This window comes from Lampetra planeri, chromosome 5 (assembly GCF_965212315.1).
Source record: "Lampetra planeri chromosome 5, kcLamPlan1.2.h2, whole genome shotgun sequence".
NCBI classification, from domain to species: Eukaryota; Metazoa; Chordata; class Hyperoartia; order Petromyzontiformes; family Petromyzontidae; genus Lampetra; species Lampetra planeri.
Window position 1 is genome coordinate 6,273,073 of NC_136111.1, and position 25,665 is coordinate 6,298,737.

Below are 25,665 nucleotides of genomic sequence, written 5' to 3' on the forward strand. Positions count from 1 at the left end.
GACCTTACTACATTCGTGCTCAGTTTTTTTTTTTCTCCCATACGTAGCATCGCACAAAGAACCACTGACCGCACAGCCTGGGCAAGACCCTCGTTAGCATGGGATGTGAAACTCAATTGAGCAGTATGGACATATAATTATTATTTAAGAGCAGTTTTTTCTCAGTATGTTTTGTAATGTAGGGATTACATAAGCTAATTGTTTATATATAGTACACGTAGCAAAATATATAATTGCTCCACTTGACAGCATGATTATGCTGTGTGGACGTGCACCCGATTGTCTTGAACGGCAAAAACAGCATCGAACAAACAATCGATGTAAACTCGCACGAATGGAATCGCTGTGAACGTGCGTGAACACTCATCATCACCTGTCCCCCTGTTCTCCGTGAATGTCACCACCTTCCCCGTGCCAAGTCCACTCTTGTAGGTCAGCTATCCACCACGCGCTGCCATTCCACTCCTATACCAAGCCGACTACCACCGTGCCAAACCCCCGTCTGTGCCTTACCAACCCACATGCTATACCTACCGAGACGTCCCTTAATTAATAACGTCACGAAGCAGTTATTAAAGAGCCGCATGTTGCTTCGGAGCCGCATGTTTGCCGACTCCTGCCCATGATAAACTGGACTCTCACGGTAAACTGGACTTCTTCCATGGTAAACTGGACTCAAATAGTAAAGTGGACTTTCGTAGTAAATTGGACTCTCATGATAAACTGGACTTTTTCCATGGTAAACTGGACTTATTCCATGATAAACTGGACTTTTTCCATGGTAAACTGGACTTATTCCATGATAAACTGGACTTTTTCCATGGTAAACTGGACTTATTCCATGGTAAACTGGACTTTTTCCATGGTAAACTGGACTCAAATAGTAAACAGACTTCCGTGGTAAACTGGACTCTCATGGTCAGCGGTCAGCAACCAAATAACAAGAAGTGCCATGTTTGTCGAATCCGGTAAAACAAAAAACAACAACCCCCTTAATATCTCAAAAGCCGCAATGTAGTACTTAAAGAGTCGCATGTGGATCTTGAGCCGAAGGTTGCCGACCCCTGAGCTTAACCCAAAGCTCATGTGGCAAATCCCCACCCCACCACCTCGCTCCCCTGCCTGGACTAACCCCGCCTAACCCTCCACTATGCCAAACATACCCCCCCACCACTACCAGCAGCCCTGGTTGGCCCCTCCTCCACCCCCCCCCCCCGCATTATTCGCTGGGTCAGGGCTTGACCTGCGAGTGACATGCGAGTTGAGTCTTTTATTAATTGGGGCATCGGCATTTTCGGCAGCAGAGGCGAGGCAGCGCAGCGGATCGCAGGGCACCTGTTTGTGAGCGAGTGAGTGAGACGCACGCGCACGCACGCACGCGCATAGATTAGACAGCTCCGCGGAGCACATTGCGGAGAGCGGCATCTCTCAGTGCCGTTAACACGTTGACAATCAACACGGAGCTAATCTACAGATCACCGGTGCGTGTGCGCGCGTGTGCGTGCGTGTGCGTGTGCGCGTGCGTGCGTGTGTGTGTGCGCGTCTTCGTGAGTGAGAGAGCGAGAGATATTATTATTTTTTATTTGCTAGTGGGCGACCTGCCTGACTCTCTGGCTCCCTTTTGTGGTTTATTATTTTTGTGTTGTTTTATTGTTGTTGTTGTTGTTGTTGTTGTCGTCCACAGCCAGTGATTGAAGACTGAGCAATGGAGCAGGACTGGATGTCAGAGGAGGAGATCGAAGCGTTGCAAGACATCTGGGAGAAGGTGTTCAAGAGCGCCGAGGATGTCGGAGTTATCATCCTCGTGAGGTGAGCAGTGGGGAAACGCAGCGCACGGGCGGCAGGCGAGGATCGCCTCTCTCTCTCTCTGTCTCTCTCTCCATCTCACCCATCGCCGCGCAGACGTTTTGTAGACTTTTTGTTGTTGTTGTTGTGTGCGGAGCGAACAAGAAGTGCACGCGCGAGCCATGCCCGTCGCGCGTAATCTTAAAGGCACACACTGTACCGAACGATTGCCTATATAAGCCGTGGTGGTGGTGGTGGGGGGGGGTGATAAAAAGCTTAAGCCGAGAGACGAACGTTTGGCGCAAAGACGGGGCCATCAGCCCTTGCGCGCGGGGCTCGCTCAAAGTCCTTCTGATTGACTATCATCAAGTTACCGCCGGCGTTTGTGTGTGCGTAGGGAGCGGTGGTGTAGCGGTTAGCGCGCGAACCTGGCCCACCCGGGTTCGATTCTCGCTCACGGCCAACACCGCCGACAATTATCTGTGTAAAGATCACCACTGGGGAGACAAAGGCGGCCGAGCGTGGTCGTGGCCACCCACACGCCCTCGTGGGTCGTGCCGGCCTTCATAGGTGCTCGCTAACAGCACTTGCCCCAATAGTCTGTTAAGGCTTTGTATGTGCTGATTGCATGCGTTGTGTAAGCTGCATACGTATTTGATACTTCATTGCACGTGCATATATAGACGCGATGTTGAAAAAGATGTACTTCTCGTGCTGCAGCATTCCCTGCCTAGTTCTGGGTGTGTGTACAAGCGGCGCATCGTGTAAAATAAATGCATACATAGTGACGATGCAAGTCACCGGGTAACTGATGTAACGGTGTTCTAGAAGGGCTAGAAAGCTGAAACGTGGCCCCAAGCGGTCCTAGCTTATACATGTAACGTTTCCGATGTCAAATGTCCCTCTATGGGCTTCATGGCCCGGACGTTGTCATGGGTTCACTCATCATCGGAAAGGGGTCAGCTAAAAGTTCTAAATCGCTTCCAGTCGTGCGCAAAGCAATTCATAATAATAACGAACAATAATAGTATTCTCAGCTTCAAATCTAGAACAATAATAGTGTGAAAGAAAGTGAACCAGCATTATAACTCGTGATTGTTAACTGTAACAAGTGAGGTACAATGCAGTATTGATTCCATCCATCCTGTCTGTCTACGTTGCATTCGATTGAAGGAAATAACACCGCCGGTTAGATACAAAATCTAAGCGAACTATTTTTTTCAAATCCTTTATATTAAGTTTACTTGCTTGCTTGCGCGCTTACGACCGTGCAAATCTTTCGGTCGTTTTTTTAAGCCACTTCCCGTGATCCAATCGAGCTGACATTTTGCACACAGACTCGTTGTGCGTGACAATTTATTTTCGTGAAAATTTTTTCCCTAAATTTTCCACTTTTTAGGAAAAAAAATTTTCACTAACACAATCATATATTTTTCCTAAACACAGAAAATTATTCTGGATGAAACTCTTACTCAAGAGAAACAGAAATGAATAAAAAAATAAAACCGATGCCACGCATATAAAGGATTTATAGTGAAAAACTTTGTTTTTACTACTTACCAGAGTGGAGCCATATATAGCTTTTTTGTGTTTATAAGAATGTAGAGCTAAACTAAAATTCCTTCCATCAAGTTGCAACATTTTCGCTAAACGTTATTCACGTGCTTAAACTAACTCATAAGCTGTCACTAACTACACTAGAGCCATTCAAAAAAATTAACCCCCTTACCTGTGTGTGTTTAAACATAGACCGGAATATGGCAACGTTTAGTTTTGCTTAAACATTAAAGAATCCGTCACTATTCAAAATCAGACACCGAAGGGAAACAATTTCAATAACTGTAATGAAATGTAACCGCGCATTTATTTTGTTTTATTTCTCGCAGACACTTCTGAAGCTAGCTGAGCGTGCATATCGATCTGTGAGCTTATAATCAATAGATCGGGCTCCATGTTTAGTGTGAATTGAAATGCAAATATTCAAGTGCAGTCTTTCTTTTGCGAAGGCCTACTTGGGCACGCAAGTGATAAGCACACTGCACGACTGCTGTTATTATTAGTTGTGTGGTTGTTCTAAGGATACACTGTCTCCCGACACAGTAATGTGGATTTTCCATGTAATATCTCAGGGGCCAACAAATGAGACATTTAACGGCGTATAATAAGTACAAATGATTTATAACCCTTTGTCAATACACTGCTGGACAAAGGACTCCCCCCATGCTGTGTCCATCCTATGGGGTTGCTTGAACATACTTCACCACGCTGGTCAGTGCGGTGGTCCAACATCTATTCTAATAATTTTATTATGTTTTATTTTTATTATTTTATTACTTCCCTTCTACGTGACTTTACCGAAAGAACCAAGAAGATCTATTCAGATATCACTCACCAGCTATGATCGCCATGGCCGGGAATCAAACTCAGGTATCCGGGTTCCACCATGCCACAACTTCCAAACCCGGGAGAGACAATACGACTCAGCTTATAACGAATGCAAGCAATTTCGTTCAAAATATCCCCTCTTTTACGTGATGGGCCACTTGAAGCCTTGATACAAATGTGAATGTTTCGTGACATTACTGGGCACAGGCAGGATGACGAGTAAACACTGAGCCCCCGGAATCATCCGCCCTGAGCCAGATCGCATGGCTGCCCTTGTAAGGAAGCATTTGCCTTCAACAGGGAAACAACAACTGAAACAACAAGACCACTCAGCGGGTCTCCAAAGAGATCACACTGAGCTCAATGAAGACACCAGTGATGAAGTTTCCATGCCCCCCCACCTCCCCCCATCTGCTTATGCCCCCCCCCCCAAGGTATGGCACTTACTTCCCTTGGGTACTCTCATTTCAACGTCCCCCACACCAAGCCTCTGAAAGATCCAGAGCCCACAACAAGGAAACCGGCTGTCTTCCCACTAAGTGGATCCAGAACTTTGATTTAAAGCTTTCGTGACTGCAGGAATTCATATTCTTCGTTCTTCCCTTCTAAGTGACTTTACCGAATGAACCAAGAATATGGATCCAGAACGTTATTTTGTTTTTAGGGACATCAAAAAGAGTGTTCCCCTTCTCAAACTGTTCATCTCAGTCGGTGTTCTTGAGCGAGTGGTGTACATTCCGCATACTTTGGTTGGGAGCCAGTCTTCGGCTTTTGTAAGACAGGGGGTTAATCATTAATAGTTTCCCCCTCGCACCTCCGATGAGAGCGGTTGGCTACGTAGGGTGCGAAAGAAGTCCAACGTACATAGTTTGCGTGTGTTCGTGGCCGATGATGTTGGTGAGCCAGTGGATGGCTTCTTTCGTAGTCGATGGTGAATATCTCAAATGTTGCCGGGAAATTTAACTGAGACGGCAGTGGCCTGCTATGTGGCCTGCTATGTGGCCTGCTATGTGGCATGCTGTGTGGCACGCTATGTGGCCTGCTATGTGGCCTGCTATGTGGTACGCTATGTGGCACGCTATGTGCCCTACTATGTGGCACGCTATGTGGCCTGCTATGTGGCCTGCTATGTGGCACGCTGTGTGGCCTGCTATGTGGCCTGCTATGTGGCCTGCTATGTGGCCTGCTATGTGGCACGCTGTGTGGCCTGGTATGTGGCATGCTGTGTGGCCTGCTATGTGGCCTGCCATGTGGCACGCTGTGTGGCCTGCTATGTGGCCTGTTATGTGGCCTGCTATGTAGCCTGCTATGTGGCACGCTATGTGGCCTGCTATGTGGCATGTTATGTGGCCTGCTATGTGGCATGTTATGTGGCACGCTGTGCGTATTGACGGCTGATATGCTCTGGAGCCTAATGCCAATGTTGAGGTCTGCTAGCCACGAAAGAGCTTCAGGAGAGTGTCCGTGGAACTTTGCTGCTATTCCTCCATTGACGAAGCGCAGGCCACAGTGGTTCAGTACATGGGTCATGGTGCGGGTGCAGACGCGAGATGTGTGCATGTCTCTTAAAGTCGAGTGAGGCGGGAGACAATTGACAGCCGGGTCGAGATTTGTTGATTAAAGTGTCCCCCGTTATGATGCATACGCAGCATCGCTTTGCTTATCTGCAACACTGCTGTGGGCGCTGCTCGACCAGACAGGAACGCACTCTTGTTCAGGCTGGCTTTGACATTTCTGCGAGCCTTTTCCACGCGTCCTTCAAATGTTATCCCCCCTCAGTTTAAGGTCACGGGCAGGTATGTTGGATTGTGCTCATGCTTAAGCATGTTGAACATAAGAGGAGGCATTGAGTGCATACAATATTCCTTCCATCGCCTTTTGGGTCAGTGATGAAGACAACGCCGATCGTGGTGAGACCGATGCTTAAGACACGATGTTGGCGACGTATATTATTTGCTTTCTGGAAAACCGTGTCCAGTATATCGTTCGTGCAGAAGTTGAAAAGTTGACAAGTGACGGTGCCAGCATAGAACCTTGTGGCGGGCCATCGATTGAGAGCCCCTGTTCTGTTAACGTGACCATTCATGCGGGTCAGGTATCTGCGATCGCTCCACATTCGATGCGAAGGAGTCGTGTGGTGTAGCAGCACTCGGTGATCCTGGAGAGCTTGAGCAGCAGGCCATATCTCCACACGGTCCGTATCGCAGGCCCAGGAGAAGTTGACCAATGTCGGGCCTGCTTCTGCTGGAAACGGCAAGGACCTGATCAAAGCAACTGTGGCCCCGTCTGAAGCCAGCCCATTCTTTTTGCAAGGATGCCTTCCTTTCCATAAGACAGCTTGCTACACGCTGATTTCCTACAATGTGGTACTTATTTTACGCACCCCCGAGAGCGATTTGATCTAAAAAAGAAACTCGATGGCCCAATCCAGCGAGATATGTAACCCATCTTTATTATTGCTGATTGCTCAACTCAGCCCTTCATCCCTCCCGGGGCCGATAAAATAGGTACCACTTTGTAGCGAAAACAATTAATGGTGGCCTATGAATGGATGCTCACCCGTCATGTTTGTTCATCATGCGCAGAGTTTGGGGGATGGGGGGGGCACCGGGGGGGGAGGGCAATACCCCTCCAACACTGGACACCTTTATTCATATATTTTTAGAAGTTTACAATAAAGATTCAACAATTAATCAATGATATGCACCCACAATTCTTAAATGTGAGGGACAAAGTGAACCCTTGCTCCCCCCCCCTCCCCAAATATCGAAGCCAAACTCTGCCTATGATGCTGATGGAGCATGTGCACAGCAGCGCGAAACATTCTGCTTTAAACTACCTTGAGAATACATTTTTCCAACAATTAATTTTTACCGTCGGATGTCAACCAATCAAGGCAACCCATTGACACCGCCTTGCACGGAGGAAGCTCTTCCACTGCGGTTGTTTTGGTTTCTCGGCCCCTAGAGGCTCTCAGGGAAAAAATAATCAAGTGAAATAAGTAAATCAGTGGGACGGAAGGTTTTGTGTTTGCTGAGGCTCGAGCAGATGCCTGCCTCATTGTTCCCTACGGAATAGCCAATTGGTAAACAAAAGTTGACTGGCGGTAGATACGGCTGGGTTGCATTGGCGCAAAGGTCAGTCGGTGTGGTGTTTCTCTGGATACTTATGTTTCCTTCAACACGCAAGATGCTCATTAAGGAATCGGCCAAATATCTCAATGCAGGACCCTCCTGCTAAACGTGTCTTAAGACTAAGTGGTTATTTTCTGGCTACATCAAGGATATTCTTGTCGTTTAAGTTAATTCCCAGTGGTAATCTTCCCCATCAGCATAACCCACAGCCTCTTGGAGATTGCTGAAAGGTAACAATAGCTCAATTAACAGGTTAGCATTCAGTGCAGGTTCACGAATTTGTCACTTGTGCAGGATTTCCAAAATTAATACAATCTCAATTCAGTCCGCAGCTAAGAATGCCAAAGCCACCGTGAATTCCTGCCCAAGTGAGCATGGTGGCAAACATCCTTTCCTCTTGCTATATCTCTGAGCCAGTAGAAGAAATTCCACAATCCAGTGGCGTGGTTAATGTCCTTCCGTCGCACGACCACCGCTGACCTTCCAACAAAGTGGTACTCACTTTCTTGGTTCTTTCGGTAAAGTCACGTAGAAGGGAATTAACAAAATAATAAAATAATAAAACATAATAAAATAATTCTCGACAGACCTGTTTCTTCACCTGAGGACAGCTGCTTGCGTTGTGGCCGAAACGTCGTGATAATTATTTTATTATGTTTTATTATTTTATTATTTCCCTTCTACGTGACTTTACCGAAAGAACCAAGAAGATGAATCCCTGCAGTCACGAAAGCTTTAAATCGAAATTTGGTACTCACTTTATAAACCGTGGAGGAAGGAGGAGTTGAATCGACCATGGCGGGAATGATGGGGCGAGTCAACCTCTAACTGGGGTCTGAAACTCGTAAACCTTCCGACCGCGAGCTCCTATCGCCGGGCTGCCAAAGCACGTCGTGCCGTACGTGGCTGTGTTATATTCAACAATGAGCACCGCAGGTCACGTTAGGCGATTCCTAAAAAGGCCTCCAAATAATACGAGAGCACACCGAGCCTGCAACAGAACACTGGCAAGGAATGTGGGCCGGTCTATATTGCACAGCTCGGAACGAGCTATTAAAAATGCCGCTTTGGTGCACGCGGATGAAAGTGCTTATTAAAGAGTAATTGGGGTTAGTTGTCTTTGTAGACGGAGGACCTCGACCTTACGAAGCCATTCATTATTTATGTCCGCGCACTTTCAAGGAAAACAGCCCAGTATTCACCACTGTGAAATAGGAGATTGGTAATCCACATTTTGTCTGATAAGTGTTTGTGCATCTCTTCACAGTATATTCCAATGTTTGTCTCCCCATAGAATGATGACTTAGTAACCAGCAATTTCAGTTTCATTTAATAGGAATAGCCCTGTGAGCCATGAGGCTCTTGACTCGGGTGCAACCGCAACAAACCAAAACATGAACAAAGAACATCTTAAAGTGACCACGCGCAACAGAAAAATCCAGGAAAAACACAGCAAAGTCTTCCAGCAATGTACTCGCGGAAGGCGCAGCTGGGAGAGGAAGATTGGATGAATGTTCGGATTCATTGTTTCACTGTATACATACAATGGCCAGGATAATGTTGTGTAGCGGAGATATAAATATTCTCCAAAATCCGGCGAAATGTTGGGGTTGTGGTTTGGTTTATGAAGACCGAATGGATTTATTGATTTTCTCTGTGATGATTTCTTTATTGTTACATGTATTTTTTCTCTCGTTATTTATGTATTAATTATTTTTTTGAATTGCTAAGTAGTGGGGTTTTTGTTTTTGTATTATCTGCGTAAGGGCCCGGCTAATTGATGTGCAGTGTCGTGGGATGCAAGTGCATGAATGACGCTCTATAAAATTACATTCTTATCAATTATCCAAATCTTTATTTTGGAATAAATGTATGTATGTAGAACTTCTTTCGCACCATACGTAGCCAACCAAGACCAACACAGAATGCCAATGATTCTTCACCAGTGGCTTCTGTTACGATGGGTTTCCTCTATTCCTTTTAAAATAAATAAAAAAACTGACCCCATCGCATGGCTACGCACACATACAAACTTCCCACGTGTGAAAGTCGGCCATACTTGAATTCACCATTGACCTCATTCAGGAAAATGTCGCCTGTACGACACTCACTGCAACATTAATTAAATATAAAAACTGGCACAGAAACTACGAGACCAGCTTCTCATCTACTGCATGGAAACATTTGATAGCTAATCGTGTTAAGCCTATTCCATGTTGACATCATATACAAATAATGCTCTACGCCCACTTTGGATTAAATAAATCCGAAACTTTCATTTCGCCGTGCAATGTACCTTTAAAATCTCATCACTCTGTTCTTTACTTCGAGCTCAGTCATCACTTTCATCATCATCATCATCATCAACTCAGATGGATACTGATTGAAATAAGTTAATACTTAATTCACGCACAAACACACACAACTCAGTCCCTTATCTATCAAAAGTCTTTATTTAGGACTAAACCCCTTAGCGCGCTAAACCGCTGCACCACCGCTCCCCACATCCACACACGCACACCATGTGCGCCACGCGCGCACAGTAGGCACGTGTCAGCCTGTTGCTGTGAGCCGCTTGGATCCAGCTTATTGCTCTTCGATTGATACGCCCCTGGAGCACAATGGTGAGAACCTCGATCACTGGATGTCACACATTGAAATGGTTGAAATAGGGAGCAGACATCGTGCTGCTCGAAGCAGACGTCGCAGCTGTCGCGATTTTCACCTGAAGACGGGCGCTTGTGTTGCGTTCGAAACGTCGTGATTTATTTCATTTCATTTCTACCTACGAGACTTTACCGAAAGAACCAACGAGTATGAGTATTGAAATAGTTGTTTTTTGCATGCGCGCGGTAAACCCTCAAATTAGACTGAATACCGCCCGGCATATACGAGGCATCGGGCGGGAGCGAATGCTTCACACTGTGAACTCTTGTTATCTGGGCCACGCACACTTGCAAACACAAGCAAACGTTGAATGGCCAGCGTGCATCGTAGTGTTAAATAAGTATAACCCGTAAAAACAAAGTTTTTCACTATAAATCCTTTATATGCGTGGCGGCTAGAGTCCTCTCGTCCTCTGGCTTGAGATGGCTGCCACCTATGGGTCAGATGATCGCATTGCACCATTAAGCAATTGGTAATTAAATATTATATTTTTGTCCTAAGAAGTGTAAAATTTTGGAAAAAAATTTTGACGAACATTAATTGTCACGCACAACGAGTCTGTGTGGAAAATGTCAGCTCGATTGGATCACGGGAAGTGGGTTAAAAACGACCGAAAGATTTGCACGGTCCTAAGCAAGCAAGCGAACTTAATATAAAGGATTTTAAAAGTGCTTGCGCGGTGGATACTCGGGTTTAGTGCAGCGCTGTCGTAGACGGCACGGCCACTGTCGCATTCGTTCATAGGGGCAGGCTTTCTGAAACGTTAGACCGAACGGCACGTGACATTGGAGGCAATGGACTCTGCAAGAAGCAATCGATTATGAACTTTTACAGTCATTATATTACAGCGATGTAGCCGTTGTTGCTGAGGTTTTCTTTTTTAATTATAGCCTCTGGTATGACCGCTGAAACTGAAGCTATAAACTAAGCATTAATTATAGCTGAACCTGGGCCGGTACCTTTCAAATGAAGCCGTTAAATGCAAACCGTCGCTAAATAAGTACAAATGACAAAAGCTCAACGTCATTTGTCAATAACACTGCCGTCAAAAGGGGGACAAATTGGAGATTAGTCAGGTCATGTCGCTTGTCTTCATACGAGAGTGATAGAGAGCCCATCGAGATTGAGTGAACAGCAGTGAAAGCCTGCACTATGAACCATGTGGCCTTGATCGATATGCAGTTCTAATAATGTTTCCATTTAAATAGTTTAAAATTGGCATTGATTGGATATTTAGTCGTAACATAAACACCCATCAGTGGATTAATGTGTTCAGTATTATGAGTAAAAGTATCAAAAGTAGCTGGCAGAGAAGCCACACACGCGTTACGTTTAAGCGATGCCACAACACTGTGTGGACATATGCAGCGTCTAATATGCGACCACATCTCAAGACGCCGCACAAATAGGAAATGAATACATCGTCTGGATGGAGCCCCTCTGCGCTCCCGACGGATGGGGTTGCGGCAGGCCCAGGAAGAGTTGCGGCATCTTTATTTTTTTAGCGTTTGTAGCTTTTTGTTTTTGGACAAACTGTTTGACTCCAGAAACGGATGTCCTCTTGACCCCCCTCATCCCAACATGTGCATCTGCTTAGTTTCAAGCGAGCAAACATGCATTGTCCAGTGACAGGGGGGACACCCAAGCATTTTTTAAATGAGCCTTGCAGGTCAGCGCACCGGATGGGAGTGCAAAGCGGCTGCGAGATGTGAGTAGATGGTTAAGAGAGATCACTGGGAGGAGGGGGGGGGTTGTGGGTGGTAGTGTTCTTACCCTTACGTTCTGCCCTATCCCAAACCCAAAGTGGCCAGAGCCAGCATCAAAATCCGAATATGTATTTATACCGGAGGAATCCAACCAGCTCTTAAGCTATTTTTTCCACAAATGTCCGGTCGGGTCGGGTGAGAGCGTCGAAAACACGAGGCGCGATTTCAACTAAGCCCACACAAAATAACCTGCGCTCATCTCGTTCTGTCGAACGATGTTAGGCCACTCACCCCCCTTGGGAGCACGCGCGCGGGGCCCGTCACGCGCTCACGGCCCCCGACTGCACGCGCCACACCCGCGGCTACTCAACTCTCTCCCGTGCGCAAAGTTTTCACAAAACCCGCGGCTACTCAACTCTCTCCCGTGCGTAAAGTTTTCACAAAACCCGCGGCGACGCGACGGCTTTGCAGGCCTCGGCCACCGTCGTCACAAAGAGTGCCTTTGTGCGTCCACCTGTGAACCCGGTGGCCTCGTTAAAAACTATTCAACTGTTGTTGTTGTTGTTGTTTAAAATAAAACATTAGCAGGTAAGGTCCACTGAGCTGTAACACTCTTTTTCAGAAGCTACTTGGCCACAAATGGTAGCTCAACGAAGCGGCTTGTCACGTGGAAATGTACGGCAGCAGACAAAAACTCTTAAGCGCACGTTGATTCTAAATGTGGAGGGAAAAAACCGGAGGACCCGGAGGAGAATCCACGCGACAACGGGGAGAGGAACATGCAAATTCCAAATACACGGGCGTCAGGGTCGGGGTCGAACCCGTGAACCCTCCTGCATACCAGGCGTGGTAGTTAAAGTTTCGCCACCGTGGCGCCGCAAGATTGTGCGTTCCCCGCCGCAATGTTGTTTGTTCTCACAACAAGAAACCATCGCTGGAGTTTTAATGTCGCAAACCGTCGCATGAATTCTGGCAGCAGTCAAAGCGGCCGCGTGGCAGGAGGGAGCGGTTTCTAAAATATTTGCCACTCTAGTGACGCATCCGTTCGTCAATTATGTTCTTGCACCCACGCCACAAAGGTATCGAATTTCGTCTGAAAGAATTGATTACTCGGAATTAATTCGTTGCATGTGTAAGAATTATACGCTTAACGTATTCAGAGACCTTCATCCACCACTGGATTTATAATAGCCGCTGATGATAATGATGGTATGCTGTTAAAAAAAAAACGAACAAAATTCTACAAATGAGACGGAAAATGTTTTTGTTTGACAAATACAATAGAGCTCGATTGCGGAATCAAAAACGCAAGCCCGAACCGCCAGACAGTTCATGGAATCGCTGGGGCCAAACCCAATTACATGCCTGCTACCTTTGCTCGGTGCTTGATTGCACTGCATTGCCATTTTTTTGTATTTTCAAAGGATATCAGTAGAGATGTGCAGCGCATGTACAGAAGCTCCTCGGTATTATCCAGTAGCCCGCGAAGGTAAAATTGAATCTCTGTTCACTGGGCCCGGCATCTCGAGTGCATGGGTGTGGAGCGACATTGCTTGATGTCAGTGTTGAGAAGTGATGTTGGCTTCAGGTTAGGCTTGTGTCATTCCATCGGGTGCTTGCTTTACGATACGAGTCACGATAAAACTCTATTGAATGGGCTGTATGTACAGGTGCAGGCCTGTGTGTTTGTGTTTGCATATACAGTAACTTAAGAATCCCAAGGAGTGCAAGTGTGAGCTACATATCCATGCGCCGTCAGAAAAAAACATATCCCATTTTCCAAAAATGCAAGTTTGTGTGAGAGGGGAGTTGGTGACAATGTTTAACGGCGAAAACAAAAGCTCAGCAACCATCTTCTCTCGCTGCCATCTACAAGTTGTGAAGCGATGGGATAGAACAAAGTGCACGTTTGGGGCGAAGGCAAAGAGAGAGGTGGATTGACGTCTCCACCGCCTTTGTAAGATGAGCTGGAAAAAAAACACTTTAGATTTCGTTTCGATTTAAAGCTTTCGTGACTGCAGGGATTCATATTCTTGGTTCTTTCGGTAAAGTTACGTAGAAGGGAAATAACACAATAATAAAAATAACCAAATAAATTCTCACAACGTTTCGATTGCAACACAAGCAATCATTGCTGTGGTTTTTCACACATGATGATGATTGCTTGTGTTGCAAGCAATCGAAACGTCGTGAGAATTTTATTTGTAATTTTTATTATTTTATTATTTCCCTTCTACGTGACTTTACCGAAAGAACCAAGAATATTTAGCTTTCGTGTTAAGTGATAATTCAATGGGGTTGTCAAATTATCTGATAAGGGGATAACAAAAAAAATAACACGCATTAGTCTAGCTCACATTCCATCTCTTTAAAGCAATCGGCCTTGACAGGTGGATGAAGTTCTGTGAAAATTACGCATTGGTGCGGGGTGACACTAAAAAAAAAGTCATACTTTCTCTCTTGCTATTTCACCTTCTAATAACAAATTAATTCTAGTTGCACCATATCACCTTGTAATCCGTATATAATTACGTGGACTTGGGCAGAATGCGTCACGACGAAGGACAGAGTGGCAAGCTAATGCAGGAAACTCCCACAAGCACGAGACCATGTGTGTGTGTGTGTGTACGTTGAACTTCTTTCGCACCCTACGCAGCCAACCGTGATAATCGTAGGTTCTGGGGGGGGAGGGGGGGTGGACAACACACTATACTAGCTCCTACACATGACAACAGATCGCGTGTAGGAGCTAAACGGACCGTTGAACTGCGGGTCCCTGGAGATGTGTGGGGGGGGGGGGGCTTGGGGAGACCGTCATGCAGCAGTGGAGTGATCATGACTGATGATGATGATGATGATGATGTTACAGTCGATATGTTTTTGCTCATTAAAATAACAAGCGTGACCCTGCACAACACATTTTGACGAGCCCAACTTGCTTTCTAACTCTCACACGGTTACCTGTAGGACAAAGACAAAGACCCCCCCCCCCCCCGTATAGCCTTAAACGACTGTTGGGGCAAGTGCTGTAGCACTTATGAAGGCCGCCACGGCACACAAGGGGGTGCATGATGTTAACGACACACCACACCAGGTACTACTCATTTGAGGCCGAGTCGACCTAGGGGAGGCCCAGGACCGGTTTAAATAATCGTCACCGGTGTTGGCCGTGGGCGGGAAGCAAACTCGTGTCGTAGCGCGGCGCGCTAACCGCTACGCCACCGCTCCCACCACACACACACATATGCTTGTGTTTATCGCCGCAAGTTCTCAAGTGAAACGATTAAAAAGTGCAACTCACAGACTCCACTTTGTGGAATGTAAGTTTACGAGAGGTGGAGATGCAAGGCGAGATATGCAACCCTTAAGAAGTGGAAAATCCTTTGTGTAAATAGGCCACCCACAGCTCCAGAATTTACGTTGGGTTTAAAGAGTGTTTGCTGTGTATACTGTAACCTTTAAACCCAGGAGATGCCTGGCTTTTTTTCCTCCACGAAGCTCACGGTCAACCTTAAACAGCGTCCGCTGCACAAAACATGGCCGCAGATGCGGACACCTCATACACAAATGGAAAAGTATAAACTCTCCAGGAGTATAAATTTCGATTTAAAGCTTTCGTGACTGCAGGGAATCATCTTCTTGGTTCTTTCGGTAAAGTCACGTAGAAGGGAAATAATAAAATAATAATAATAAAACATCATAAAATAATTCTCACGACGTTTCGGCCACAACGCAAGCAGCCGTCCTCAGGCCGAAACGTCGTGAGAATTATTTTATTATGTTTTATTTTTATTACTTTATTATTTCTCTCCAGGAGTAGCGTGCCGCTGCGGTCATCAAGAACAGACCGTGCAACGGATAACGACGCAATGCCCCGATCCACAAATACGAAGGACACTTTACAGCGATGACACACTCCGCTCCTGCTCCTGACGTGGTTATCTGCTTGCTTGACCACCTGAATGTGAAACTGTAAGCTGTTGCTCTGCATCATCTACATCAGCAGCTTTCCCCACCTCCCACCTTTGCCCCCAGCATAATTTCCTGCCTTCCTTACACCATTAAAGAGGTCATTTTAAAGAGGTCATTTTAGCGGAAATGGTTAAACAAACGTTTTCAAATGTTTGTTCAGCTTATTAGGCCCTTGAGTTATACGCTCTATAATTCCAATTCTAAACTGGGCAATTAGCAAACGTCCTGATTTAATTTATTGTATTTTATACCTACGTGACGTTACCTAAAAAACCAAAGAGTATGGATCCCTGCAGTCACGAAAACTTCAAATCTAGATTCATTAGCAAACAGTTACCCTTCTTTCTGTCTGTAAAAAGAATATCCCTCAACACTGTAGCTTTAAAAAGAAACGTTTTTAAATTTCCTAACTCAGATATTCCAATCATGTTATATTATTTTTCGTTTTGTTTTGGTTCCTGGACATCTGTGAAAAAGAGCTTTATAGCTCATCGGATTCCTCCAATATAAATATGATGATTCTGGTACATCCCCCCCCCCCACCCCTCTGCTTCTCCCGGGCAACTGGTGAACACTCAAAAGAGGATCCATTGTGTCGTCACTTGTGGATCAATCCTCTTATCCGCGTCGAGGCTTGAATCAAACAGAATCATATCGTATTGGCGCAGCTTTATTCGGACAACAGAGGTATTTTTTGCGAATAAAAGGAGTTTTGCCGTGTAGTGTGTTTATTGGTAAGACCTCTCTGACGTAGCCGCGAGAATGCATTTACACGTTTTTGAGCTGTCAAAACCGGTCGTCGCCGGCGGACGCTCGCTTTCACAAATGCATAGACGTGAAAACTCCACCACATTGACAACTAAAACAAACTTTTTTTTGTATTTGACCAGGCAAGGCCCACTGAGCTCTTTATCAGAAGCGACTTGGCACGTGGACATTTATAGCAGCCAAATACTCTAAGCGCATGTTGATTCTAAATGCAGAGGGAAACACAGAAGAAAGATCCACGCGACCATGCAAACTCCAAATATACAGGCGTCAGGGTCAGGATCGAACCCGCGACTGCCTGTACACCAAGCGAGACAGTTAACATCTCGCCACCGCCGATGTTGAGCAGCGTCGCACGCACGACTCCTTCGAGCGAGGAGAGGAGACACACGCGCCCGTGCCTCGACAGCCACCGACACACGCCGGCCATCCCTGACAATGCCGATGCTTTTCTCCCTCCCCGCAGGCTCTTCACCGGCCACCCGGCATCCAAACAGTACTTCGCAATGTTCAAGGACCTCGAGACCGCCAACGACCTGAAGGCCTCGGCCAAGCTGCGCTGGCACGCGGGCCGCGTCATGGGCTCCCTGGACAAGGCCGTGAGGAGCTTGCGCAACCCCGAGAAGCTCATCCAGATCCTGCACGCCGTCGGACTGTCCCACGCCAGGCAGGCGACGCCCGTCGACGTCAAATACTACCACGTAAACGGCTGCACCGATCTTGGCACCGATCTTGGCACCGATCTTGGCGGCGACGGCACCGGGTTGTGCAGTGAGGGCTCGTGGAGCCGGGGCGTGCACGAGCGACTGGCCGTGAAGGTCAACGGAGTTGCGTCGTGCGGTCGCTCGTGTCGCCCGGCACGCGCGCACGCACGTGTGTGTGTGTGTGGGTGCGCTGGGTGTATCTCGGTCATCTCATCTCAGTCATCTCGGTCATCTCGGTCAGTCGACCCGTGGCACCTGCTGGGTCTGCCCCGTGACCTCCTGCCAACGGGCGTTCGACACTTCACGTGGCCTCAAGGTGCACTTGGCCTGGCACAAGCGTCGTGGTGACGTCAACGCCACTTAGTGGCGAATGGCGGTTGTTGTTGTTGTGTGTATAAAGTTAGGGGGAGTGGTAGTGTAACGGTTAGCACGCTGCACTATGAACCCAGGAAGCCGGGTTCGATTCCCGCTCATGGTCAACACCCGGTGACGATTATTTGAACCAGTCCTGGGCCTCCCCGAGGTCGACTCAGCCTCAAATGAGTACCTGGTGCGGTGTGTAAACATTGCCACTGTGGGGAGATAAAGGCGGCCGGGCGTGGTGCTGGCCACCTACCCCCTCGTGTGCCGTGCTGGCCTTCGTAGGTCCTCGCTAACAGCACCTGCCCTAGAAGTCTGTTGAGGCTGTGTGGGGGAATTTTTGTCCATCAATTAAATTGATGCCTAATGCTCACAATACAAGCATAGAATAGTGTGTTTAAGAGTTGTTTACAGTTTATATGCTGTCACATTTTAGCTCATGGTGGAAGTGATACTGTGCAAAAATGAGGCAAAACTAAAGATGTAGAAACGTACATTGAACTTCTTTCGCACCGTACGTAGCCAACCGTGCTAATCGGAGGTGCGGGGAAAGGACAACAAACTAAACACACAAAAAATGGAAATAATATAAACGACACTGTGGAAACAAAACAACAAATAATTGATTCTTGAGTCGTATCACAACCGCGAAATGCTATCGATGCATCGATTCTCTGGTGGGGAGTAAAATCGTGACAAGCATCGTGATGTGGCCACGTGGTGGATGTGGCCAGAGCACCGACCTTACACACAAATTATTATTGGTTGGGGATTGACTTAGTTCACCATCCATTGAGGGTGGATTAAAATCAGAACTGCTTTGTAGGACACTAATAAGAAGAAGATGGTCACAGCCATAGGAATGTGGAATGTACATCCGCTTACTCGTGCCCGCTCCAGCCGTAAATTTGCACTAACCGCCACTTAATTTGAATGTGATGACACTTGGACATTTGATTATGGGCATTTACACATATATACTACTTCCTATCAAAATGCGGTCTATGTTGCACAAACAACATTGAAAACATGACTTAAACAAAAACAACAACAACAATGATAATAAACGCATTGTTATTGTAAAGGAGAGCCGACACAAGATTGCAGGGGTTTCGTATTTTAATCCTTTTCTCCCATCCACACCTGTCCCCAGCCGTCCCAATCTCGTTCCCGCCAAAGACCCCCTCTTCCCGCCCGTTCTCCCCTTATATCTCCTCGATTACCCCTCCCACTAACCCTCCTATTGGTGGGAATCCTTCCCCGAACACCCCTACGTTATGATAAAAACAAATGCTTGTTACCGTTAATAATTCCACAAAGTTTCTGCAACGATTGGACGCCGTGAAAAGTGCATTTTTAAATGTGCCCCCCGTACTTTACCACCGTTTAAATTTTTTTTACGTGAAAACTCAACCAAAAATACAACGATGCACATGCATCTTTAATAATTACTGTACAGAACAACCGTTTCTAAAAACAGACGGCTCATCAACAATGCAGTAATTATATCCACAGCGAGCACCTCACTATTACCCCGCTGATACAGGTATCTGTGTATGTGTGCACAGATGATTAACTTGAGCTCATTCACGGGTCAGTTAACGTTGGCTTTAACATTCCATCCAACACTACGTCTAGTGACTTATCAGAAAGAAAAACTGATCATTGACATATTCAAACCACGGCGTGTTCAAACAGGGAGCTTATATTACACACGTTGTTGCGCACGCGCCCCTTCCTGTACAGATATTTTGTCGATCCTCCGCTGGGTGAGGGATTCCTATGCCACGCGGCTCTTTGGGGGTAAACTTGACCATACTTGATAATTGGTTTTTTACCATTCTATCTGGCAACAAAACTGACACCTTTTTTACAAGGAGTCATGTTTGCATAGACAACAATACCTGCAGCCATAATGCAAACAAAAAACATAACTCTGATAATATATGCACTGTCCTTGAAGTTGATTGGTCCACACCCGAGACAGCTTTCCTTAGAGCCTAGTCTCACATGGGTTGAACCAGATGACGCCAAAAGGCGCAATCAACTTCAAGGACAGTGCATATATTATCAGAGTTATGTTTTTTGTTTGCATTATGGCTGCAGGTATTGTGGTCTATGCAAACATGACTCCTTGTAAAAAAGGCGTCAGTTTTGTTGCCAGATAGAAGGGTAAAAAACCAATTATCATATTTTTTACTGGCAAATGAGATTCCAATGGTGTAAATGCTTGACCATACTTCTCCACGCTGATCGGTGCGAGCTGGCGATGACCGGGAGTGTACTGTAGGTGTGGGAGGGTACAAGCACCGTGCCATCACGGATCTTGCTGCGCTGCCCCGAAGCACCGCTTAGCGTAGCAATCTTGTGAAGCACGATGACCGCTCATCCGAGCGTTATCCAGGCTTAAGTTCGGAGATCTGGCGGGATGAGGGGGAATTCGGGTGGATCGGTCATGGGCAAATGGCATCATCGGAGAGAAACCATATGACTCTGTGATCTTAGAGCCCTTGCGCTACTTTTGTTTATGGGTTGACACTGTGGGTTCACGGCAACGTTTCACATTGCCATAGGTCAGGGGTTGGCAACCAAAGTAATAAGAAGAGTAATTTTTTTTGCGTTCGGTAAAAAAAACCCTCAATATTTCAAGAGCCGCAATGCACGTGAATACGAGACGGTGATGGTCCTTAATAAATAACATCACGAAGCAGTCCTTCAAGAGCCGCATGCGGCTCCAGTGCCGCAGGTTGCTGACCCCTGCCATAGGGTGAACCAATGCCCTGTGGATTGATGACATTCTACGTTAAACTCTGTATGCAGGTCATCTGAAACGCGTGGGCTGTTGTGTAAATGTTGTGTACCCTTGTTTATACAATAATAGCCATGCAAGCTCAAACGTGTGCGTCGATCCGCAGTGTTGTAAGTGCTTTGTCTGGATGCTAACTACTTCCCGACTGCCGCCTTTCTCCAGGATACAAGTGTGCGTGTCTCGATGGAAATCGATGTCATCCAATTCACATTTGGAAATATTGGCATTCACGTGGGTTTTGTGAATTTGCATTCATAATTAATGGCGCGCTTCGTATGTTATTTTAAATTCCTGCAGCGATTTCGGCTTGGATTAGCAGATGAATGGCGGCACTCAATACCGTCACTGGGAAAACCCATGCGCAGGCGTGAAATCGGAGCATCTGAATGCCCATTTGGCGAGACCATTCAACAGAGCGTATCACATTTTAAATACACGGTTAAAAATACAACGTGCCAATTTTTGCTTGCATTTTTTTCATCGTAACCACCGTCACATGCGCCAGTTGTCTTTCGACTGGCACAAAAAAACACACCTACATCAAATCACGCGTCAGAAAGAAAATGTATTGTATACACGGAAGCGTATTCCCCCTCAACTGAATTGAATGGGTACGTTTAATTGGATCATTCACGGTGGCTCTCCTGTCTCCAAGAGGGATGTTTAAAAGTAAAGGTGCCTCGAGCCTTGCAATTGTTATAGCTGATGCCACTGCTGGCAGAAGGGCCTCCATCCAGAAAAAACGAAACTATTTTTAGTTTACCAGGTTAAGGCCCACTGAGCTGTCTAGCTCTCTTTCAGAAGCGACCTGGGCTCAAATGATAGCTCAACTAAGTGGCTTATCACGTGGAAATGTATAGCAGCCGAATACTTTAAACAGCATGTTGATTCTAAATGTGGAGGGAAAAACCAGAGGACCCGGAGAAAAATCTACACGACCATAGGGATAGAGAACATGCAAAGTCCAAATATACAGGCATTGCCAGGGTCGGGATCGAACCCACAACCTCCTGTATACGAGGTGAGGCAGTTAACATGTCGGCACCATTGCACTCGAGATCGAACTCTAAAGGGTATCAGACGTGTTGGCAGAGTTTAATCCTAGATTTGAAGCTTTCGTGACTGCAATGATTCATATTCTTAGGTTTTTTCGGTAAAGTCACGTAGGTAAAAACATTAAAATAAAAATCACGACGTTTCGGAAGCTTGTGTTGCCTCCGAAACGTCGTGATTTTTATTTTATTTTACTTTTTAATGTTTTTACCTACGTGACTTTACCGAAAAAACCTAAGAATATGTTGGCAGAGACGGACATACGGACTCACACGCCGCCCCACCACGCGCGACCCCAGTGATCGACCGACTATGCTGAACCCAGTTACACTTCTGGCTGGACAGAGTTCGGTGGTGGGGATTTAAAAATAAAATCCTCATTGCTTCAACTGCCACGCCTGGGAGATGGATTCGAACCAGCGGGCTCCCGATTGCCAGTCGATTGCGCTCACCATTTCGGCCGGACACCGTGTTAAATGTGTGTCGTCTGCGAACATAATTGCACATCCCTCCGTGGCTCCAATCCATCATGAGATGGGCGGTGCTGTACGCGAGTACACGCTGCCCTCCTTCAACGATTGTCATTTTCAATTAGTGCTCTCTCCGTCCGCTTGAGAGATACCGCGAGAGATACGAATGCACCTCTATACTCGAACACAACAAAGGCAAATCTCTCCCTCTAGCCGCACAGACTGTTTGCCTTAACCGGTGCTCGCTAACGGCACGGCGCATGAACGGATGGTGTGACCTTAACCATTCCGGCCACCTGTCTCTCTCCCCAGTACGAATGGCTTATACATCACTCCAGGTTCTTTGGTTTTTTCGGTAAAGTCACGTAGGTGAAATAAAAAAATTAATGAAAAACTAATTTTCTTTTTTTTACCTACGTGATTTTACCGAAAAAAACAAAGAATATGGATCCTTGCAGTCACGAAAACTTATAATCTAGAATCACTCCAGGTACTCGTTTTGGGGGTAAATTAACCTCGGGGCGGCCCAGCATGGGTTCAGATGTTAATGACCACTGATATTAGCCGTGCCTGGGAATCGTTTTGAAATCACCGGGTTCGTAGCGCAGTGCGGTAACCGTTAACCCACCGCTCCCCACAACAGCCGCCATTCACAAATCAGTGACGTCAAGTCTTGAGGCTTGTGAAGTGTGGAAGGCATTCTCGTAGGAGGTCACGAGATAGACCCAGGTGTTACGGGTCGACTGACTGATATGACTGGCAGATGCACCACCTGTGCTCCACGCTGTGCCACCTCGCTGTGTGTTGCCCATTAATGCACCCCCTACCAAATCCGCGACCATGTTGCTGCTACGAGACATTCTGTGGAGCAGCCGCGGCAGGAATAGCAATAAACGCGACTCAAAATGTTACGTGGGACTTGTCACTCTCTCTCTCTCACACACAGATCCTGGGCGGCATCATCATGGACGTTCTGCTGGAAACGTTTAAGGACGAGATGTCTCCGACGGCGCGCGGTGCTTGGACGAAGCTGCTGGCCACCCTGTGCACCGAGTTTGAGAACGCGTACAGAGAGGAGGGCGTCCTGGAGCAAGCGGCGGCCTAGATGATCAAAGAGGCTTCCGGCGTTGAGGAAATCGTGGGGGGTGGTGGGAGAGGGGGGCGAGGCAAATACGGTTTAATTGGTGTCGTGCTACCTTTTCACAATGTGTTCGCAGTGGACCAGTTGGGGTGGCGGCTTCTTGATAAAAACGCGTGTGGTGTGCTACAAAGGCATCCGTTGAATCCTTGTACAGAGAGAGAGAGAGTTTGGGAACTGCAGCCTTTGAAGCGGCAGCTCACTGGTGGGGAAATGCTTACTTGCAGATGGAATGAGAGATGTTTGGTTGGCAATTGATGAGTCGACGCTTGGATTCTTTATTTACTGCCTTTGTACGTTTTAATTTGCATGATTTTCTTTATATCTTTTTTATTGTTTTGCTTCCGCCTCCTCCGCCCCGGCCGCAATTATATTCACTCATGTCACCTTTATAAATCATCACAGAGAGCAGCACATAGCTTCTTGCCCACATTACGTGGCACTATTTAAATGTGCTGCAAATGATGTTTATCACGTGGTCATACTTTTCTTTCGTCCACACGGGTGAAGCAAGCATGACCTTCAGTTGTGGCGAGTCATTGGTGACGAGGCTGAGACCATCAACTGACTACACTTGAAAGCCTAATTTCATCAAGAGTATCTGAAACTCGGATTCAAACCCAGGATTTCAGTGAATATGCTTCAGTCTTGTGACATGGTAATAGCTCTCTCAACCTGGCCATTCTTATCGATTTATTTTCGAATCGATAACTGACTACGTCCAATTTTGTTTACCCGGTACATTTAGACGTCTGTATGTTTCATCCTTACAGATGTTCTAAATTACTCACAGCATTGCACATGTTTACGATGACAAAACTCTGTATCACTGCCTCCTTACTTGAGAAGATATTATCATTATTATGGGTGACTCACTCTTGGTGCTCCACTAACTACAATACACGTTTAAGAAAGCGACTGTTATATTATATGAAATGTTTTGGTTTTAATAAACATTGTGTCAACAAACTCACATTTTTAACGGTTAATAATTGGTTTCCAATAAAGGTTCATTGGGAAATTCCGCGTTAAAGCTTTAAAGGTAGTATCGCAAATTATTTCACAAGGGTAAGAAATGCAATATGATCATTTTTCAGTGGGTTTGCCCATTAAACTAAAACACAAATAACTGCCTGAACTAAGGCCATTGATTCAAACAGTGGGACGCACTGCGGGGGGAGGGTGCTACATTCAACACAGCCTACAGCAAATACAGCCGCTCGCAATTATGGTCCCAACGCTGCCATCGGGACAATAGCGACCCATGATAAAAAAAACACCCATAGCGGGGCACTATTAACATAGCTGTTTACGACGCGACTGAACAGTTCAAAAAGGTTTTATTTGTCTCCCTGCTCAAACAAGCATTGGGCTGCTGGCGCCTATCTCTGTTGGTGGCGCTAAAGCAATGACGGTAATTCCACATTCTCGTGGTGGGGGAACCAGTCGCTCCGTAGGTCGAGTAAACTCTCACCACATATTCCGTGTGCAGGGTGTATAGAAGAAAAACTCAAGTTTGATAGCTATCAATAATATCAATAACGTGTTTATTACGGGAGCCCATGCTTGATAATTGTGGATGCTGGATCTAAACCAAATCATCTCTCTCATCGAGAGTTCAATGCCGACCCCTTACTGCCCGCTCACCACCCCAGGTCGCCAATTTTAACAGACTACTGTGTGACCGTGCGCATTTCCACCCACCTTTTTTATAATCTCAAAATAAGCAATGGAATTTGAGGATTGAATGCTTCACTTGCCTAAACATATTTCTCGGTTTTTGCTTCTTGTTGTTGTTGTTGTTGGTATTTGAAATGTTTACAATGTTGCCAGGCAAATTGTCTGCAATGCTCACCCTGGTGGTATTCCTTAGCCATGTGGCGATGGTGGGGAGAGTGGGGCGGTCTATCAACAGCACACATCATTGTTCAACCTTGCACAAAACAGGAATCGCTTTACTGACCATTGAGAAGTAATAGGCAGAGTTAACCCTTGCGAGGATTTTAAAGTGTAACCTTTCCGATCATGAATCGAGCGCTCTTGCAACCCAGCCATCCGGCCAGACACATTGCCAGTGCAGTATGTTATACTTACAAAAAATATATTTCCGACCTGTATTACATGTTACATTATTGTTTAGTTTTGATTAAAATCTGAATATAATCTTTACACAAGGTCTCAATTTCTTCATTTAAAACGATTCAACTAAACTCTGCTTGCTGCACTCCATGTGTTCTGTGTACGACTACGGTGAGTCAACGCTAAGACATATTCGCTTCAGTGGGTTTTTGCCGAGCCAGATTCTCGGAAATGTTTATGGCCAAATATAATACGTGTCAATAAATGAGATGCTACATCATGGGACCTTTTTTTGCCAGTATCAAAGCAATATTCTTTGGCAGTATCTTTTTGCGTGTTCACCGCAAGTACGTGTGGTTAATGCAGACTTGATTCCTTGCAAAAGGAATCTATTTGGTGTTTGAACATCTTAACACCTGTTTTATTTTCCAGAAAGGGTAAAACCTATTATTTTTCAAATGAGATGCTGGCAGAAATTGGATATAAGACGGAATGCGCCGTGCCATTTAAATACATCCAAGCCTCTCTCATCAGCATCAATCAGCCTCTTGGTCATACATAAACATTGACTAGACACATCTGTTATAGAGTGTTATCTGCATGCTTGAAATTATTCGTGAGAAAAAACTGATGCC

At 46.1% G+C, this 25,665-nt stretch overlaps 1 protein-coding gene across 2 annotated transcripts; it reads left to right on the top strand.

Annotated features, from left to right (window-relative positions):
* The first annotated feature begins 1,232 nt into the window (after window positions 1-1,232).
* LOC144718740 (cytoglobin-1-like) lies at window positions 1,233-25,120 on the top strand. 2 transcript variants are annotated; one of them, XM_078594237.1, is made up of 4 exons: window positions 1,233-1,349; window positions 1,685-1,809; window positions 16,884-17,118; window positions 22,760-25,120. In XM_078594237.1, the coding sequence occupies exons 2-4, from the start codon at window positions 1,706-1,708 to the stop codon at window positions 22,916-22,918; spliced, it is 498 nt and encodes a 165-aa protein (XP_078450363.1). In that variant the 5' UTR covers window positions 1,233-1,349; window positions 1,685-1,705; the 3' UTR covers window positions 22,919-25,120. The 2 variants fall into 2 exon arrangements, with proteins under 2 accessions (XP_078450363.1, XP_078450364.1); XM_078594238.1 differs by having other exon boundaries at window positions 1,303-1,481.
* The last annotated feature ends 545 nt before the right edge of the window (window positions 25,121-25,665 follow it).

What these genes read in the sequence shown, in the direction of transcription:
- LOC144718740 (XM_078594237.1), top strand. Translation starts at nt 1,706, where the DNA reads ATGGAGCAGGACTGGATGTCAGAGGAGGAGATCGAAGCGTTGCAAGAC. An exon ending in GGAGTTATCATCCTCGTGAG is followed by an intron (nt 1,810 to 16,883) that starts GTGAGCAGTGGG and finishes CCCTCCCCGCAG; the next exon opens with GCTCTTCACCGGCCACCCGG. An exon ending in TCGACGTCAAATACTACCAC is followed by an intron (nt 17,119 to 22,759) that starts GTAAACGGCTGC and finishes TCTCACACACAG; the next exon opens with ATCCTGGGCGGCATCATCAT.